Here is a 21,528-nt window from a genome sequence, read left to right as displayed (position 1 = left end):
GATATAACGACAATCCGTTATAGCGAGTAAATTTTTCGCTGTTATGAATTCTCGCTATAACGGACTTCTACTGTATATTTCAGCACGTCCGGTATGAATTTCGTGACACCTGTGCATAATCCTGGTGTTAAGAGAAATTTTATTTCTATCCTGTTATGTGTTTGTAGTGGTTAGTATCATGATAGCCCTCCCTTAACACTAGAATGGCCGAACTTTCCTCATACCTATAAAGGCCACAGGCGGTCATTTTGACCGCTGCCACTTACTGACATATATCTAGCATCCAGGATCTGGGAAACATGCAAATGTTCAATTATTAATTTTAAAACAACATAGTTAACAATTGGGATGTATTGTATACAGATCAATCCATTAAGTATTAATAATTGTTCATATTCTCTCACTTCTAATAGGTAACAATGAAATATTTTGACGGACTTGCTATTGAATTCCTTTATGAAAAATGATAAAAATAAGTCTCATTTGTTTACAAGCCTATTTAGGCACTTGACAAGCAATTTATGCAAGTTATATAGGGGACAATATCGGTGTTCCCTTATCAACTACGGATGTAATTTTTGGCGTAAATGTACATAACCCTAAAAGATTAAAAGTCACAAACGCACAACCTCGTTCATTAAAAAGTACGAGCGTGGAAATACCTTGAAATTCGCTAACGGTCAAAATGACCGCTCTGGCCGTTCTAGTGTTAAGTTTTGTTTCAAAAAAAGAAGACAGTCGTGAAGTGCGCAAGGTGTGTGTGTGCGGTTTTTTTTTTTTTTTTTCAATAAAGGTGTTAGGAAATATTCCTGTGCAATAAATTATTTCCTTATAGATTAAGCTCGAAAGTTATTATTACGGAACATTTTCTGGCGACCGCGACAGGACTTAGTTAAGATGGAGGAGTTTAAACAGTATAATAAGGAAAGATCACAAATACGTAGACTATTTACAAGAGCACATGGCGAGTTTCAAACAAAAATATCTGAAGCAGTTATAGATGCGGAAGAAATGTTGACATACTTCCGTATTTTAGAAGATAAGGCAATGCGGTTGTTATCTTTGGATGAAAAGGTTCAAGCACTTAAGGGTGTTAAAGAAACGACAGAAGAAGATGACGCCAAGGAATTCAACACGGCAGAAATGTACCGGGAGAAGTGGCTACAAGCTAAGGTTAGGTTCGAAAATAATTTTCAAGTGAATTTATCTGTTGGTGGAGGTGAGGCCTTAGCGAGTGAGATCGAGACGACGAAGAAAAGGAATTTCAGTTTTCCCAAGCTACAGCTCAAACAGTTTGATGGAGATATATAAAACTGGGTTGGTTTTTGGGAATAGTTTAAGAAAAAAAACGCCAATAGTGATATCGACCCGGAAGACAAATTTCAGTATCTTATACAGGCTACTGTTCCAGGTTCCGTGGCCAGGGAGCTAGTTGAGAGTTTCCCTCCGTCCGGAGCTAACTATCAAAAGACAGTAGATCACCTGAAATCCAGGTATGCCAGGGAAGAATTACTTATAGAAATATATGTCTGAGAACTTCTAAATCTTGTTCTGCTTCAAGCTACCGAAGGTAGTAGCCTTAGTATTGGAAGCCTCTATGATAAATTAGAAATACAACTGAGAGCTTTGGAATCTTTAGGAGTCACTAGTGATAAGTATGCAGCAATGCTGTATCCTCTGGTGGAGTCTGCATTACCACAAGAGGTTATGAAGGCATGGGAGAGAGTTCGTGTATCTCATCTATCAGAAAATGATCACGATCATCACTTAAGCAAGTTGTTACTGTTTATAAAACAAGCAGTGGAGAGCGAAGAACGTTTGTCACTTGCTCGCTCTAGTTTTATTGTGAAAAGGGAGGACGTGTTATGCAAGCCAGGTAAACAAGAGAGACTTCCCACTGCTGCTGCTTTGTACTCTGGTGAGGGTCAGAAAACTGGAACAGGTTGTATCTGGTGTGACAAGAGTTCCCATAGATCTGCTGATTGTTTTAAAGTGAGGAATCTCCAGAATGGAGAGAAGGATATTTTGAAGAAAAGGAGTGCATAAGGGGCATAACTCGAGCAAATGTAAAGTATTTGTGAAGTGTATGATTATCTTATGTCCTGATTTAGTTACTAAGAAGAGAGAGAAAATTCAAAGGGAAAGGATAATCAAAATAATCAAAACACCAAGACTTGAACTGCCCATCAAAATACAGAGACGCTATTACAAACTCTTGTTGTGAAGGTTTCTGGTAGTGAAGGACCTCCAGATGATATGGTGTTGATTCCCATAGGGAACATGAAATATTTGTCCTGAATGAGTAAATTTATAATACCAATATAATGGTCCGTTATTGGACATTATAAATTTTCCAGCTAACTCATTCTTGGTTGCCTGCGTTTCGCCCTCATGTGCTAAGTTGGGCTCATCAGTTGGTCCTTAGCACACCTATCAAGATGCAAGGCTAGTGCATACCATGCAGGCCACTGCATAGGCTACTTGAAGCCACCAGCAGTGCCAATGCACTATGAGAGACTATGTCTCACTTCCAAAAATTCATGCCTGCCTGGCCATCAGATGATATGGTGTTGATTCCTATAGGGAACATGAAATATTTGTCCTGAATGAGTAAATTTATAATACCAATATAATGGTCCGTTATTGGACATTATAAATTTTTATGGTATGCACTAGCCTTGCGTCTTGGTAGGTGTGCTAAGGACCAACTGATGAGCCCAACTTAGCACATGAGGGCGAAACGCAGGCAACCAAGAATGAGTTAGCTGAAAATTTATAATGTCCAATAACGGACCATTATATTGGTATTATAGTGAAGGACCTGTCAAGCTTGCATAAATTTTATTAGATTCTGGGTCACAAATGTCTTACATAACCAAAGAAAGTGCTAGGAAGTTAGGACTACAAAAACTGGGAAAGGAAGTGATGTCTCATTGTTTGGGGGTGTAAAAACTAGCAAAGAGAGCCATAATGTTTGATGTAACACTACAAGCACTAAAAGGGGATTTCAAATGCACAGTCTCGGTGCTTGATAAGAAGAAAATATGTGGTTATGTTCCAAGGTTAGAAACTTAACATGTTTACCCTGTTCTTGCAGCTAGAAACATTCAGTTAACAGATGTTGGGATCAATGTTCCAGAGGTGCACTTGTTGCTTGGAGCAGATGTTTTGGGGAAGCTGCTTATAGGAGTTCTGATTAAGCTGGATGAAAATCTGTATGCACTGGAAACCAGGTTAGGTTGGACAGCGATGGGTCAGCGAGATCTGGCTAAGGGCAATCAGTTACTAGTCAGTCTCACCTGTGGTAAAGCAATGGGTATATCAGACTTGTGGAAGTTAGAAACCATTGGCATAAAGGACCCTGCAGAGTCACAGTCAAAGAAAGAGATGAAAAAGGAAGTTGTGAAACACTTCAATTAAACTGTAAGGGTGAATGAAGAAGGGAGATACGATGTTCGTCTCCCCTGGAAGGATGGTCATTCAGAGTTGTTGGATAACAGGAAGTTAGCTGAGAAGAGGTTGGAAGCAGTTACTAGAAGATTGATAAACTTGGACAAGCTTAAAGATTATGATGATGTGATTCAAGAGTGGATAGAATGCAGAATCGTGGAGACTGTAAATGAGAATGACGAGACATCAGGCCACTATTTACCACACAGAGCAGTAATTAAGGAATCAAGTTTAACTACTAAAATTAGGCCTGTGTTTGATGCCTCACCAAAGGACAGACATGGCAATTCGCTGAATGAATGCTTGGAGAAGGGACCAAATTTAATCGAGATTATTCCCAAACTTTTGTTGCAGTTTCGAAAGCATGCCATAGGGGTCGCAGCTGTTATTAAAAAGGCGTTCCTGCAGATAAGCCTCTATGAGGATGACAGGGATTTTCTAAGATTTCTCTGGTGGAAAGATTATTCCAAAGGCAAGATCATTACATTGCGACATTGCAGATTAGTGTTTGGGGTTACGTGCAGCCCATTACTACTAGGAGCAATGATATCGCATCACCTGAGTAAAGTTTTAGCTGAAGATCTGAAAATGGCCAAGAAGCTGCAGAATTCTTTCTATGTGGACAATTGTCACTAGCTGTGAAACCAAAGAACAGTTGAGCGAGTTCATTGAAAAATCTACTAAAATGATGAGTTCAGCACATTTTGAATTGAGAGGGTGGATAAGCAGTTCACCAGAAAAATCAGAGTCAGAGATCATTGTTTCAATACTTGGTCTTATGTGGGATGCTCGGTCAGATGAGATGTTCTGCATCATTAATACAGCTGAGCTAACCACACTTTCAACTTCTAAGAGAAGCTTACTGTCAATTGTACGTATTTTCGATCCACCTGGTTTTTTGTGTCCAGTAACATTAATCCCTAAATTACTGATGCAGGAAGCCTGGAGAGAAAAATGTGGATGGGACGAGGAATTACCACAACAAATAATGAACAAATTCCATTCTTGGGTGAAACACTTACCTTTGTTGAAACAATGCAGGATTCCAAAAAGACTTTGTACCATGGGAATTTGAGAGCAGGGGATTAACTATTCATGTGTTTATTGATGCCGGCAAGTTGTCACATACTACGTGTATATTCCTAAGGGCAGAAAAGGACTCTATTGTGTCATTACAGTTGGTCCAAGCTAAAGCTAGGGTTGCACCTTTAGGACCGATAACTATACCCCGCCTAGAATTGTTAGCTGTGGTCATAGCCACTCGGTTATGCACACAAGTGAAGGGCATTAAACCTCCAAGACTGTAAAACATACTTTTGGAGTGACTCTACAGTGGTGCTCACCTGGATCAAGACGAAAGGAAACTGGAGTGTATTCGTAGGAAATTATTGTGAGGAAATACGCAAGTTCAGTAACCTGAAGGATTGACATCATGTTCCAGGGTTTTTAAACCTTTCTGACCTACTATCCAGAGGCATGAGCACAAAGTTTTTGGTAGAAAGTAAGTGGTGGGAAGGTCCCACATGGCTCAAGGATGACGCTGAACGATGGCCTAAATTGGACATTGTGGCTCCTGAGGATGAAGTCGACAAGGAGAAGAAAAAGATTCTCGTAACGAATGCAGTATTTGATAAGGAAGAGTTTACATTGAGACTTTGCTATTTTTCTAGTTACCATAGAACGTTACACATGATTGGCTGGGCACTGAGATTTGTCTACAACATACGACACCGAGATGCCAAAAGTAAGGGAGAACTATCTGTAGAAGAAGTAGTCGAGGCAGAAAAGTGTCCGATAAGATGTGTTCAAACAGAGAACAGAGAGGTCATAGAGCAAAAGATGAAAAGGAAAACTCAGATTTTTGAAGATAGTCAGAGAATTCTAAGGCTGCGAACAAAGTTAGCCTATGGTGATTATAAAGAAAACTTCAAGTACCCCATTGTGCTGCCTTCACATAACATCGTCGTTGAGAGGCTGGTGATGGAAAAACATTGCCTGTCTAAGCACATGGGACTTCAAACTTTATTAACAATGCTTAGAGAAGACTTCTGGATCATAGGAGGAAGAGAGTTGGTTAGGCTATTCATAATGAGCTGTGTCAGATGTAAGAGGTATCGGTCCAGGTCATTGGAGACACAGTCTGCCCCCACTTCCCAAGGAGCGACTTAACTGCACCGCAGTATTTCAAGTCACCTGGGTAGATCTTGCTGGACCATTGTATCTGAAGACTGGAGAGAAGGCGTGGCTCGTGTTATTCACCTGCGCCTTCTTTCGAGCAGTTCATATTGAGCTTGTCAGGTCTCTGTCAACAAATGCATTCCTACAAGCTCTACGAAGATTCATTGCTCGCAGGGACAGGGTGTCGGTTATCTACTCAGACAATGGCACAAACTTCACAGGGCCTAACCACGCTTTGCAAGGGATAAAATGGGAAGAAATACTTTCCAGTTGTGTTGTAGAAAGAATAACTTGGAAATTCAACCCTCCCACTGCTGCATGGTGGGGAGGGTGGTGGAAAAGGCATTGGAATGGTGAAAGAGCTGCTTCGTCGTAATTTGGGCAAGACTTCGGTTACTTGCGAAGAGTTAAGCACGATTTTATTATTATTTATAAATTATTATTTATAAATTTCATTTTCCGTATTGACAGATTCTAAGTATAGATAAGAAAAGTGTTTTTCCACCAATGAATACACAATTTATTTTAAATAGATGAAACTAGTACCGGTTTCGGCTCTTTGACGGCCATCATCAGCTAGTACATGATTTATTTCCAGCCATTAGACAATTCACAAGTTGTTATTGTATTAGACATCCGGATGTCTAATGGGGGATGGAATTGTATACAGTAGCATGTAATTAAAATATCAGTAGTCAAGGTAAAAAGTTACAATAAGTTAGAACATGAGTATGTAGGACATTAAAACATATGGGTCATAATATAAAACACTTAAAAAGTTTTAACACATTAAAATTTGGTAAGTATAGGTAGACACTTGTTAAAAAATTTTAGTTCATGTTACATAGGTTCCATTCTTCTATCTTCTGTGTAGTTCCTTTGCTTTTATGTTATGTTGATTTTAGCTGTGTATGGTAATCTTTGAGAAAGTTCTGAAGCTGGTATGCGTCATGTTGATATGGACCTTTGTCATGAAGAATTTTTTTTATATTGTGTTATATATTCCAACTTGTGATGTACTCTGGTAAGTTTTAATATAGTAAACAGCAGGTCTTGAGTTAGAAGTAATTGGTGGCAACACCTCTCTCGTCTACGTTTGTGGTTGTAGTTTTAGTTGTTGTGGAAGTCTTGTGCCGATGTTTCAAACAACTACTTCTAACTCAAGACCTGCTGTTTACTATATTAAAACTTACCAGAGTACATCACAAGTTGGAATATATAACACAATATAAAAAAATTTCTTCTTGACAAAGGTCCATATCAACATGACGCCTACCAGCTTCAGAACTTTCTCGAAGATTACCATACACAGCTAAAATCAACATAACATAAAAGCAAAGGAACTACACAGAAGATAGAAGAATGGAACCTATGTAACATGAACTAAAATTTTTTAACAAGTGTCTACCTATACTTACCAAATTTTAATGTGTTAAAACTTTTTAAGTGTTTTATATTATGACCCATATGTTTTAATGTCCTACATACTCATGTTCTAACTTATTGTAACTTTTTACCTTGACTACTGATATTTTAATTACATGCTACTGTATACATTTCCATCCCCCATTAGACATCCGGATGTCTAATACAATAACAACTTGTGAATTGTCTAATGGCTGGAAACAAATCATGTACTAGCTGATGATGGCCGTCAAAGAGCCGAAACTGGTACTAGTTTCATCTATTTAAAATAAATTGTGTATTGATTGGTGGAAAAACACTTTTCTTATCTATACTTTGAGTTAAGCACGATACTGTGTGACTGTGAAGCTGTTATAAATTTACGCCCATTGACATGTATCCGATGAGTTACACGATCTGAACTGAAACCAGCTGATTTTCTTCATGAGGTACCCAGTACTGATGTGCCAGATTTGGATGCCATCGACAGAAAAGGAATAGAATTAAGAAGGCGTTATCTACAGAAACTGCGGGACGATCTTCGGCAGAGGTTCCGCAAAGAATACCTGGCTCTTCTTATTCAACAGGGAGGTAGGACATCCAGCAAAGTCAACGTTGGAGACGTTGTGCTGATCAGAGCTGATAACATCGAACAAGTCGATTTGCCACTAGTTGTCATCCAGGAGGTGTACCCTGGTAAGGATGGCGTCGTCAGTGTTGTCAAACTGAGAACGGCTGTGGGCGAGAGGGTGCAGCCAGTTCAAAGGCTTTATCCCTTAGAAGTCTCCTTATCAGATGAATCTGCAGTAGTAGAGAGCAATCGGCCAGATTCTATCCTGGAGATACAACCAGAGAAGGCTTCGCACGGATCATCTGATGCAGTGGCAAATCCACAAGTGAAGTCTACAAGAAGTGGTAGAATAGTGAAAACACCAAAATGTTTGGAGTTATAAATATTCCAGAAGAGACAGGCATTGTATGAAAAATCAGTGTCAAATGAAAGATTGTAATGTTTTATTGCAGAATGCAGCTGTCTATTTTCATTGTGTTGCAATTTTATCAGTGGATTAGTGTAAACAAAAATTGCAAGGTGGGTAGGATGTTAAAGAGAATTTTGATTTCTATCCTGTTATGTGTTTGTGATGGTTGGTATCATGACAGCCTTCCCTTAAGTTTTGTTTCAAAAAAAGAAGACAGTCATGAAGTACGCAAGGCGTGTGTGGGGTCTTTTTGTTTTGTTTTTTACCTCTTGTAAGTTTTGTTTTCAATAAAGGTGTTAGGAAATATTCCTGTGCAATAAATTATTTCCTCATCGATTAAGCTCCAAATTTAAGGAAATATTCCTGTGCAATAAATTATTTCCTTATAGATTAAGCTCCAAATTTATTATTACGGAACACCCGGAAATTTATTAATGCTATTTTCTTTAACAAACTCTAAAATGTGAACCACTCAGCATAAATTTGACTTTTGTTTCTATATATTCATCAAAGTATTCCCATCCGTGTCAGTTGCACTTGAACTCCCAAACTTGAAAAATATCTCCGAGCGTTCGTAGTAATTATTTGTCCGTATGACTCAAAGCAGCTCCATTCTTTCCATACACTGGCTGTGTAACATGTCAACCTCGTGATTGCACTCGCACGTGATTAGCGCCCGAGGAACTTCAAGAGGTCCAATTCAGTGGAGAAATATGGCTTCTCATTTGGGATTTACTATTCAGGACAATATTTACCTTCTAAGGAAGGTATTAGCTGCAAACCCCTTCGAGGATAGTGGTAGATGGGTTAGTGTTCAGGTTAAGATACAAGAAGGTTCGGGGAAGAATTTCTCTTTGAGGACTCTGAAGGAACATGTGCACCATTTGATGCAGCTTTGGAAGAAAGGCAATAGAGCAAATCTTCGCAAGTGAGTATAATTTCATTTGCTAAAATTCACTTTTTGAATCAACAGTAATTGTATATAATATTGTATACTATCTCATTTATGCACTATATAGAAATGATTACTGAAACAGTGACTGAATTTAGGCCTAACCTGAAATTTTCTATGAAAAAAAAAAACAAAAAAAACATGCTTTTAGATCGCGCACAGAAGAGCAGTATGGAGAAAAGGAGCCGTTACTGCAAGAAATAGTAGACATGGCACGAGACCTTTTAACTGTACCGAGCTCGATAGCTGCAGTCGCTTAAGTGCGGCCATTGTCCAGTATTCGGGAGATAGTAGGTTCGAACCCCACTGTCGGCAGCCCTGAAAATGGTTTTCCGTGGTTTCCCATTTTCACACCAGGCAAATGCTGGGGCTGTACCTTAATTAAGGCCATGGCCGCTTCCTTCCAACTCCTAGCCCTTCCCTGTCCCATCGTCGTCATAAGACCTATCTGTGTCGGTGCGACGTAAAGCAATTAGCAAAAAAAAAAAAAAAAAAAAAAAAAAAACCTTTTAACTGCGAAAAGCAAAAGCATCGATGGAAGTAGGAAGAAAGGGCTAGAGGCCAGGGATTTTGCCTTACACAGTTTGCAGGACAGGCACAATCCTGACGCAGCGGTATACGCTCCTTCTCCCTCCACTTCATCCCAGGCAACTGAAATGTCATGGGAAGAGGTCACGAAACACCTGTCAGATAGGCTTAACCTGTACATAATTTGTTCTTCCAGTAGGATTAAAACTTCTTGTTTGTCATTGTAGTATGACTATTATAGTACAGATACTGTTATTATTTATACATTATTTGATTTCAGAGTATCTGCTATCCGAAAAAGAAAGGCCGGTCAGATGAGTAAAGAATGCCTAAAACTGCTTGGAAAAAAAAAAAAAAAAAAAAAAAAACATGAGAAAGAGTGGAGAAATGAACAAATAAATTTGAAGAAAGAAAAGCTGGAAATCCAGAGAAGGCAACTAGCATTACAGGAATAAAGTTTGAAGTGGAAAAGGCGAGATTGCACAGAATAGAGATGGAGAAGAATCAACAGGCCCTGATGGAGAGGGTTATTAATCTCCTATGGAATAAATAGGCATTTTATGTTTGGGGATTAAATTTATTCACATTAGATTCACATTTTATTAATATTTTATTTCAATATTAATCAACAGACCCTAATGAGCATGGTAAATGAGCACTTTTGAAACTAATAAACAAAATTATGGCCATTTAAAGATAATTATTTACTGTAACACAAAAATTCTGCTAAATACCTTTCTTTTTCATTGTCCCTACTATATAACAGCCCCTAATGGCTCACATCTTTAGAGCTTAATTAAGTCTACTGAATGTTAGAGCTACAGTAGAACCTCGATAATTCAAAATTCGTTAATTCAAAATCTCGCCTAATTCGAAGCAGCTCTTGTTGCCGGAAACATGAGGTACAGTTTTGCGTGTTATTTAAATCGTTTAATTCGTAATTCGAAGAACAATGTCGGTCCTGTTACCAAAATTCAGACTTTTAATTCGAAACTGCCTTTGCATTTTGAAAAATATATAGTATTTTACAGAGTATTTTTTTCCGCTTCATGAAAGAACGCATCTTCCGGAACATGCAGGGGTAACTTGGCGCACTTTCACCCACTTCAGCCTGTCTACAGTGTGTTTCATATTTGCTAAGTTTGAGCGGAATCGTAACTATTTTGTATTCGGTGTTTTAAGGAACGCCACAGTATCACGTAGCAGGAAGTGTGCAAAGAGGTAGAATCGCAAACACTGGCGATGCCGACAGTTGGCGAAAAAGCGTAGCTTACAGCCTACAATATTGTCAATGCCGATGAAACTGCATTGTTTGTTTTATTTTTTTAAATGCTGAGGCCAAATGGACTTACGGTTTTAAAGGAGAAAATTACCAGCCGGGAAATGTACTGTGTTGCTATGCATTGCATTCGGAAGCGAGATTTCCTTCCCCTGTCATAGAAAAGTTTGAAAAGCTACAATGTTTTAAGGGCGTCAGGCACTTTCCATGCAAGTACAAGGCATTTAAAAATGAAAACAGTACGGTAATCCAAAAGATAAAGCATTTGCACAGGGGAGCCAGCATAATTTTTCCTCGTCTTTGAATTGTGGTTTTGCCGGGCTGAGTGGCTCAGACGGTTAAGGCGCTGGCCTTCTAACCCCAACTTGGCAGGTTCGATCCTGGCTCAGTCCGGTGGTATTTGAAGGTGCTCAAATACAACAGGCCCGTGTCGGTATATTTACTGGCACGTAAAAGAACTCCTGCGGGACTAAATTCCGGCACCTCGGCGTCTCCGAAGACCTTAAAAAGTAGTTAGTGGGACGTAAAACAAATAACATTATTATTATTATTATTATTATTATTATTATTATTATTTGAATTGTCGTTTTCTTCCTTTCGTTGCGTTGCGTTAGGTTATGTTTGCCGTTGTTTTATCCAAGTGCATTATTTGAATAATGTAAATGCTCCTTGTTGGATACATATCTGAAATAGTGTTTTCCATGGCATTTGAAAAGTTTAAACTGTGAATCAAGGTCAGGCAGTAGTTGAATATGCGAGTCAGTATTGACAGTACAGTCGCAATGATGTTTTTAATTAATTTTATCGAGATACCATCATCACCTGTCGCATCGGAAGTGATACAGTACAGCACACGTTTATCATCATTTGCGCTAACGGTGTGAAAAGAGAACTGGTCGTGCTCAGAATGGCATGCTGAGTTTGTGGGATTAGCCGGTAATAGAACTGGTCCGAATTTAGTCTGAGAGAAGTAATTTTTTAACATATCTATAGATATGGTGGGAATGTGCTCTTCTACGGCTTTGCTTATGCCCATGTTTAGTTTAAATTATTATTTCCTGCTAACTGTTGAAAGTAGTGGCATTTCCTGTTTCTAATTAGCTGTTTAACTTTGTTTCTCAGCTTCCTGTATTGCTCAAATTCATCTTTGTCAAGTGTTCATTTGAACTGTCTGTACCAACAGTCACGGCTGGCCGTAGCAGATCTTATCTCGGTTGTCAGCCAGGGGGAAGGGGGTGTAAATCTTACCTGCCTCTCTGGAGCATGTTTGTCATACAAGTTCAGCACTAAAGAGATGAATCTGTTAACTTTTGAGTCAATGTTGTGACGATTACGTATGTCATCCCACGGTAAGTTATATGCGTCATTGTGCAAGTCATCTAATTCAATATGTTTTATGTCTCTTAAAATAACGTAGCTTGCTTTATACTTCGGTCGTCGGATAGAGTAACACAAGTACAATAAGTCGTGAGTTGAAATCCCAGGACCTGGGATCTGTCCGTGCTTAATGACTTTCTGGGGTTGATTTGAAATTATAGGGTGAATTAATGTGCGAGTCGAGTGATAAGGGTAGTAGGCATGGTTCGTAGCGTTACGTGGTAGGATTTCCAAGCTCTGAGCATGGAATATGTGACATAACTTACCCGATTCACTGCTTTGTTTTAACAAGTCAGTATTACCGGGCAAGTTGGCTGTGCGGTTGGGGGCACGTGGCTGTGAGCTTGCATCTGGGAGACTGTGGGTTTGTTTCCCATTTTCACATGGCAATTATATTCCTCTGCCTCATCTAATGCCTCATCTTTTTTCTGAATTTTGTCCTCAGTCGCACTTAGTTGTTTCTTCAGGTCACCAATTGCTGTTGTTACTTGCGACTTGAATGCCTGGAAATCGCCGTCCAGCATTTGAAGCACAGCCGGAGGGTTGGAGTCCAAATGAGCTTGAAAGTCCTTCATGACCTCTTCAAATTCACTTATTTTCCTAGTTGCTTGTCAATTTATGTTCCACAACTATGCACTGATCAGACACTTTCTGCAACTTATTATGCGAATCGAGTAGGATGTTTACGAAGCGATATTACTCACTGCACTCAGCACTAGTCGCCATTTTTATCATCAGTATGACAGCGATATTTTTCTAAGAATTATTTTCCATTCAGCACTGTTCTTATCATTGAATTGTCTGTGTGATGCAGTGTACTGTGTGTACAGTTTACTGGTGGCAAACACTCCATCCACTGCACCATACAACACAACACTGTTTTGTGCTGTGTGTTTGTTAATTTTGGTGTTTACGGGAGAATGTTTATTTGTAATTGCATCTATTATCATCATTTACCTATTCTTCCTAAATTGTAAAATTCTCTTTACCACCCGTGATCATGACAAGTACCAGTTTCACATAATTGGTATCTGGCATGAGATGCTACATTTTAAAGTTTTGAAAAATGCATTTTATCTTTAGATTCCGAAACATAACGTAATGTGTGTGTGACTGGTGACTTGGCCATTGAAATGTGTTGGCAGTCTCTGTCTCTTTCCCTCCCTCCCTCCCTCCTTTCTTCCTCCATCCCTCTTAGGTATCTGTGGTAGATCATGGTGATATATGGACCAGAATGAATCCGTTGGGATTGCTTTAGTATATGTTGTAATAATGGTTGCTGGGTTAACCAATTGAACAGGATTATTGTGATCAGTAAGTCAGTTTTGTTTATTTTCAGTACTAAAACTACCTTTCTCCTCATCTTGCTTAGTGTGCCTTATTTTGGTGTCATTATCAGTATTGCAGTTCCCCTGTAACAGCATAACCTTTGGTGGTGCTATTTGAAGATCCAACCAGTCGGCAGGCTGATAATTGAACAGACGTGTGAGGAACGAAGGTTCTTGTTTTAATCAGTTGGGCTTATATTTTCTTTTCCCATTCAAGTCAGAAGTAGTGTATAGGGAGGTTTGTTGTATTCATCTTTGTTCTGTGGTCTATTCTACTTTTTTTTGTTCTGAGAAAATGAATATATTCATGAAGAGTAATGCAGTTTTTGTTTTGAATTTCTCTCTGTTCAGATGAAGAGTACATAAAATTGGCTCAGTTTGAAGATGAACATCCAGTGCGTTTAGAGGACCAGGTGAGTGACGTTGAGTTGGATGAAGATATCGGGATCACCAAACTGACAAAGAAGAACTTAGGATTGTTCCGAACACAGTTTTCGAGTCCACAACCAGTTTCTCCAAGACCGCCTGTTGCTGTCAAGGGTAATAAAATCTCTTTCCTGGAATTACACACCTCTCTCTTTCTTTGTTCTTTGTGGTGTATACTTACAGTTTTTTTTTTCTTTTCTTATTTACCTGGTAGTGGTTTGGCTAAATATTATCTTCTAAACAATATATTGTACTATTCATGCTTATTGTTGCTTATTCACCTGGTGAAGTGTAATATAGACTTCCTGATGCTTATCATACCCATCGCTGATGGGTTGCAATTTGTGAAATAGATTCATTATAATAAATTACTTCATCTAGAGAAAATATTTCATACTGTTTCAGGAATTCAGAACTGTAAATGTTCGTGTGACCCATTACTGTTGTATATCAGATATGTTCCAAGACCATAATCTCCTATTGTGTGTTGGAACTCTTCTGAAATGTTTACTTTAAGAGTAGCATGCATTAATGGCAGTGTTTTACCTTTTAGCACATCATGAGTAGTATCACATCTATAAAGTAGCACGTCGACAGCCCTGAAGATGGTTTTCCATGGTTTCCCATTTTCACACCAGACGAATGCTGGGGCTGTACCATAATTAAGGCCACGGCCGCTGTCATCCCACTCCTAGCCCATTCCCATCTCTCTGTTGCTGAAAACCTTTGATGTGTTTATTCAACGTTAGACAAGTAGCAAAAAATTATATTTCTTGTCAAGATGAGGAGCCACCAAAAGGAAATCCACACTTCATGTAGGCACAATTGAGAAGATTACAAGGGACTGTGCTAAGCGATGTAACAAATAGAATGAATGAATAAATAAATAAAGAAAGAAAGAAAGAAAGAAAGAAAAATGAAGAGAAACAATTTTTTTTCTTGGTTCAAAACAATTCAACACTATGACTGCCAAGGGGTGGTGTGCTTTTCCTTCAGGTGTGATCGTATCTTTGAGAGACGTTCTCCAAATTTAAAATTAGGTTTCTTGTAAATCACCAGATGGAATTAATGTCAAGTCATGCTGGTTCCGGATAGTTTTATCTTTCAGTTTCAAAGTTTTTGAGAAACAAATGTTCGTAGGCCATTACTTGGCTGCAGAAGTGGAAGTACTTTCATGTTGACATTGAGGTTGCATTGGCCAAAACAGCAACCGATGCGATGATTTTTTCTGTAACAGAAGTTAACCCAATGAGGAGTACTGCCGTCTATTTACGTTCTCAAATTTTGCGCCTGAACAGTACCACAGTCTATTCACTTTCCATGTTGAATGTTTGAAATTGTTTAGTGACTTCATACTGGCAGGTTTTTAGAACAAGTTTGGGGGATGTTTGACATGTTCAGTGAACATTATTCCATGTTCGATCACATCTCGTATGTTGTATTATTAAGTTCTGTTCGAAGCATCCATAGTTATGTAACCTAAATTATTTTGCGATTGTGCTAAAAATTATGACAACACCCGGGAACTGTTTTCTATTGTTGTTTCCGTTGAGTGCATTATATGACTATTCCTTGACAATACACTTTTTTTTTTCCACCCATCTCTGGTTTCCATAGAAACAACCACTCTCTGGTCGTAAACAAATACACGTCGTAATGGTGGTATCGTATCGAGGATGCGAACTTGCTCCGCAAGGTATAAGTAATATTTTGACTAACGAGGGGTCTACTGTTGAGGGGTCTGACGATGAAATTGATATTTTTGATAGTGATACTGATCGTATTGTGTCCGATGAGAGTGAAATTGGTTATTCCTCAGAAGACGACAACGCAGAAATTGAGGACGAAGTGCAGCGCTCCACTATCGCAGCGAAGGCTAAACAGTCAGCTTTTCATACCGAAGGTAGAAAGTGGAGTTCTGTAGGTAGATTTCTTCCTACACTTTCTGCTCATTTTGATTCATCAATTTGGGGGTTAGTGATAATCTTCATTTTGAATGATTATGACAATAGTTCAAGACTTGAAATGTCGATTTTCAAAGAAGTCGTTGATCGTAATACTATGAACTTCATAGGGTCAGAAGCGAACAAGTACTACTTATTCGTTACGGAAAATACAGACATGAAGGAAAAGTCGAAGTTACATAAGTGGCAAGGTATAACCTAGAGGCTCTTTGTTTTCCTGGCAACTGTTTTGTTTATTATTTGTACTGGAAAGAATACGGAAGTTGACCATAATGAAAAATATTTTGATGGGTGAAACTGTTGTAAAATCAAGTCAGTGTTTTGTAAATGGTACAAACTTGATCTTATATAGAGAGTAATTACATTTTTGTCAATTTTACTAGTCCTTTCAATATTTTGAGAAAAATATTTTCTACGTCACTGATTTCAATTAAATTGAAGGTATCAGTTATGTACCGTACGTGTAAATTATGCAAATTTTATTAATAGATAAAAGTTAGAATTAAAATAACTTAAAATTAAGAGTTCATAATTTTCAAGAAAAAACTCACTCCTGGTAGCCTGTGATTGTCGCCAAAAACTCGGTGATCAAAAGGTTAAACAGGAATCATTGAAAACTGGTTGATGATTAATGACAAAGACATTTTGAAATTTGTGTGTATTATATTTTTGAGACAAATTATTTGTGAAAATATCCTTTTTTGGTGCAGAAAAGTGAATAAATTTGTATTTAAAATATTTTATAAAAATCCTTTTTATGATTAATTCAAAATAATGGCAATGATTTTTTTATTTTTGTCAAAATTATATAGATCAGTCTTGCAGCTTTATGTTGATTTATGATAAACGTTAAGTTATGATTACGATATGCTTTCAGACACACTTGTCTTTTATTCTGTGCGTTGTGGAAAATTTCGGCACCATTTGACAGATAAACCAGAAGCAGTTCTTAGGGTTAAATGAATTTAAGCAATTTTGGAAAAAATTAAACTTGAATTCGCCAAGTGATGGTCTTTAAATTGCAAGAAATCAGCTTCATTTCCCGTATCAAATCCTATTTACAATGAATCAATAACAGTGAATTTCCACAATTTTGATACTTACATTTGCATTAAGCCTATCAATCAATCATATACAGTACATGTTTCATTCCATTTGGAATATATTCATCTGTATTACAACGCTTAGCTGAAATTACGAAGTATTTATCTTCTTAAGAACATCTTAATAAGTACCTTGTGTTACTTAAAAACCTATGTGAATTTTAAAAATGGAAATAAATTAAAATAGATGTGGATGGTTGAAAGGGGTGGTGAAATAGGAGGGAAATGGATTTACTTCTTTTAGCATATTTTAAAACTATAACTATTCAATGGAACAGATGTTACGAAAAATGTTTTTGTTTCCAGCACTTTTCACTATGATATGATATTCTGCTTGTCTACTAATAAAATCATAATTGGAGCAAAACCCTCAATAAGGACAAACTGCCTAGGGTTTGCAGATGATTTAGCTCTCTTAATACTTGGCATGGATGAAGTCTGTGCTCAGATCACCAATCTCCAGAAAATTGCATTAAAAATAGGATTACAAATATTCTTTGAGAAAAGTGAAATCATGCCAATGAAACCCCTTGACATAAACGAAGTCATCGTAAATGATCAAAAAATTAATGTAGTTCTACAATTTAAATACCTTGGAGAAATTATTATGCACAACGTAAGCGAGAAAGCATCATGGATAAATAGAATCAACAAAATGAAAAAAAGCACAATTTCTAACCTGGTCAACTTATAACAAAACACAAAAAAACACTAAAATCTGTAACTTTGCTAGAAGACACTTACGCTTGTGAAACCTTGTTCCAAATTAAAAATGTAAGAACTGATCAGCTCCTCAAAACTGAAATTTTTTTTTTAATCAGAACTTGCATAAATAAAATAGCCCAGGTTGAAGTAGTCTGGAGAATCCTCCTCAGTGAAACTGTCTATCGAGAGATTGGCCCAGTTACCAGCAGTTTTTCACGTCTTACGATTACCAGAAAACAGGATTTTAAGACAACTAATATTGAGAAATCTGCGAAAGAAGACAGGAGGGCATTGGATCAAATCAATTCAAGAGGATATCAAATCAGTTGGACTCAAAATTACAGATGCAGCAAACAAGAATAAAATTACCACCCTTCTTAAGAATCACACATTGTCAACTGAAATGATGCATAGAAGGCCTGTAGAAATTTCAGACGAATTAGGAACACTTTGATCTGAACGAATGAAGAAGTACATGGCGTATAAGAATCAAACAGCAGAACTTTCAAAGAAAAAAATATACATGGAAGACTCAAGTGGTCCAGTGTGGCCAATAAAGTTAATAATCATAAACTAAGATTTTAATATCTCGGACATACCTTGCTTTACTTCAGATTTTAATTTTTTTAAATTTTTGAACATTAAGTTACAGAATCTGGAAAGTCTCAATATAATCACCATGAGACTAATGCCTTCAAGAATCTTCATGCATGTAGTGACTCCCATTTTATATTTAATGATGTGAGTCTTCTGCCTATAAATTCGATGAGCACCAATCCATATGAATGTATAATTCCTCACCTGTCCAGTGTTATAAAATCGTGATTTAATAAGTTCTTTCCAATGTCAATCTTAATCCTTTCTTTTGAAATATTTTATAATATTTCAATTGGCAATCTCACTTAATTCCAAAAGATGCTTCAAATTCAGTATCTTCACCTTTCAAAGTTTGATTTTAGTCTCAAAAAATGTAAATACGCAATGTACCAAACTACTTTCTTTAACACATTTATATCTCCAGTGCAACTTGCATAGTTTCATCAATGAATTAAAATTTTATCTCAATAGTTTCCTAAACATCAGTTTAGACGAATTAACGTCTTTCACCTCAATAGCCTTGTATATATTTTTATATTCTTTTAAAATACTTAGATGAACAACTTCCAATCTTGTGATGCTATCCTGCATGCCGCTGATATCTATTAAATTATCTTCTTGCACTTATATATCCTTGCGCACAAATCTCCTTCCTTTACTATTCTTTTGCGCACAAATCTCCTTCCTTTACTATTCTGACCAGCAATTCACCCATCTGTCTCAGTATCCTCTCTCACACTGGCATACAATTAATCCTTCCTCATTACATAGCAGGGCATTGGAGGTCTACGACTGCCAAGGATGGTTGGAACAGTAGAAAGAAGAAACACGGATAAAACTACATACTGAAAGGGGCTAGAATAGACTTCACATCTTCATAGATGAGCTTGTTTGTCAACGATCCCAGTTCTTCCTTTTCTATTATTCTTTTCAACTTTTCAGTGATCTTACTTTTGCCTGACTTCTTCTGCAGGATATATATCGATGCTTGTAAAAGGAACCATCTTGAGCAATCACCAGTCCTGTGGAAACTGCAGAGTATGTGATAGATGGATAAATACTCTAAACAAAGAGTTAGGATTTTTTGGGGCCTCTGTAATAGGTGAACAGGAACACAAGACAGTCATCTTTTCTTAGTTGATGTCTGTACCTCCCTTAACAAAGCGTGGAATGCAGAAGCAAGCTCACCAAGGATTGAGAAGTTCTAATATAACTATTATGAATGAGGAAAGAGGTAATAAAGATTGTACTGTATAACGGTGTAGAATTTGTCTTTATTATTTTGCATATTTGTGGTTGTTCTTGTTCACTCCTTTTTATTGCTCTTGCTGGTATTGGACAGGAACAAACAAGTGTCCAATGAAGTCATATACTGTATTGAAAAAAAAAAAAAAAGAATAATGGATTATATAATAGGAAAAAAACAATCGCAGAAAGTGCCAAAGGACAAGGACTATATCCACATCTTTGTACACTGTTGTCTTCAAATATACATTATTTTTAAGAAACTATCTGAAAAAGAAATTTTAAAAAATTTATAAATTAGTTTTGACAAACAGAAGGATCTAACAACCTCTCCCACAATGGTGTTGGTCGAATCAAATGTGTCTGTGTATTGCCTCCTGTTTTTTTCATGCTAATTTGATGATGTGAAGTGTGGTAAGAACAAGAAACGTGGTAAGAAGGTAAGAATGGTGTCCAGTGTAGTGTTTTTCAGGTTCGGTGCCATTTGGAATGTATATCTGGATGTGATAAGGAAGAAAATGAAGATTCATGGGTGTGCAATTGTGTGTTCGCGAGTTCCGTTTTAAGCCAAGCGAATGGCGAGTTTAAGCAACTTTAGTTGTAACTTACCCCACGAAAGATGAAATTATTAGTGTGCTACAGGAAGACAGTGACAAATTATTAGACAGGCTTAGGAACTTTGGAAGGGAACCAGACGACCATAGTCAGTGGAAGGAAATTCCTAATAGGTACAAGCAAGCCCAACAGAAACAAACAGAAGTTATGTCACCACGAGATAATATGATTTTGACGCCAGATATATTCGGTGCAAAAAGTATATGCATATACTGTATTTGAGTGTACCTCATTTGTTTAACTTAACGCTGCTGACCAGTGTATAGTTCGTTAATGCAATGCCATATACTACGGTTCGTCAAATTGAGCTGTAGATCGCTCAACTAAACAAAGATCCCACCGACGGCAAGTGATGATCTGCAGAATACACACGAGGCAGAAACAATACGTTTGCATGGAAGGTAACGAGTGTTTGAAAACTCAGAAGTCACAACTTGTTGTGTTTTGTTTTTCGTCGTTAATAAAGTTTCCGATTCGTGCAGTAAACTTCTATTTAAATCAACAACTGTGTAAACAGGTAACACCTTGACACTATTACTCATGTTACCCCATTAATAGTAGACAATGCACTGTGACCATATGTACCGGAATGGACGTCGTTCACTGTAAATTTCTTTCTCAATACGATTTTCTCAAGTAGATGGTCAAAAAGATTTTAATAGCTTATGACCGTTTCTTTGCTGCTGGAATAGCCAACGTAAGTACATGCTTCATTATATGTTATGTTGTAATGATAAAAAGTGAAAGCGCAACTCGCACTCACGGCGAAAGTCTCAAAGGTATAATTTTTTTACATTATGCTTGATATGTATCTACAGTAGAATTCTGCTGTAACGAACACCAGTATAACAAAATTTTCAGAATAACTTTTTTTTTTTTTTTTTGGTCCCTTCCGTTTTCCCTATTTGTTGTATGTTAAAATATTTAATTTTAACAAATTTCGTAGTTTCAATTTAATGAATTAAAATTGAGCTCTTTTCTTTACCAGTTTGACCCTATTTTCTCAAGTTGAAACCAAAATTCATCCTGTTTTATGACCAACATTTTTCTTGTTACATTATTTCGTTATTCAGACGATATGGTCGCCATTTTCCATATATGCACCGTACGCGATCAAGAAGGCAATCGCTTTTGTGTAACCAATACGCTTCGCCCAGTTGTCACATATGGTATGGAACTTATTTGGGAAAGATTAACGGTGTCCGACCTTCGAACTATTGAAAATGTAAAGGCCAGATTTCTGAAACGAACACTGGGCATCTCCAAGATGTCACCATCACGACTTGTGTATGAATTATCCAAAGAAACTTTTTTACTGGAAGATTTGAAAATAAGAATGCAGCTTTCACATACGTAGCAAGAAGTAGTTCTCCAAGAGAGAAAGAGAAAACGGGCAG

The 21,528-nt window shown here is 37.4% G+C and overlaps 1 protein-coding gene across 1 annotated transcript in view; it reads left to right on the top strand.

The window, feature by feature from the left end:
• Positions 1–21,528, top strand: part of Nup98-96 (nuclear pore complex protein Nup98-96) — a 474,154-nt gene that overhangs the window by 242,887 nt on the left and 209,739 nt on the right. The window contains exon 19 of the mRNA XM_067143470.2: positions 13,828–14,016. Coding sequence (XP_066999571.1) covers positions 13,828–14,016 — 189 coding nt within the window. The remainder of the gene's footprint in view (positions 1–13,827; positions 14,017–21,528) is intronic.

This window comes from Anabrus simplex, chromosome 3 (genome assembly GCF_040414725.1).
Source record: "Anabrus simplex isolate iqAnaSimp1 chromosome 3, ASM4041472v1, whole genome shotgun sequence".
Taxonomy (NCBI): Eukaryota; Metazoa; Arthropoda; class Insecta; order Orthoptera; family Tettigoniidae; genus Anabrus; species Anabrus simplex.
Note: the sequence above shows the minus strand (reverse complement) of the source record. Positions and strands in the feature narration are given on the sequence as shown.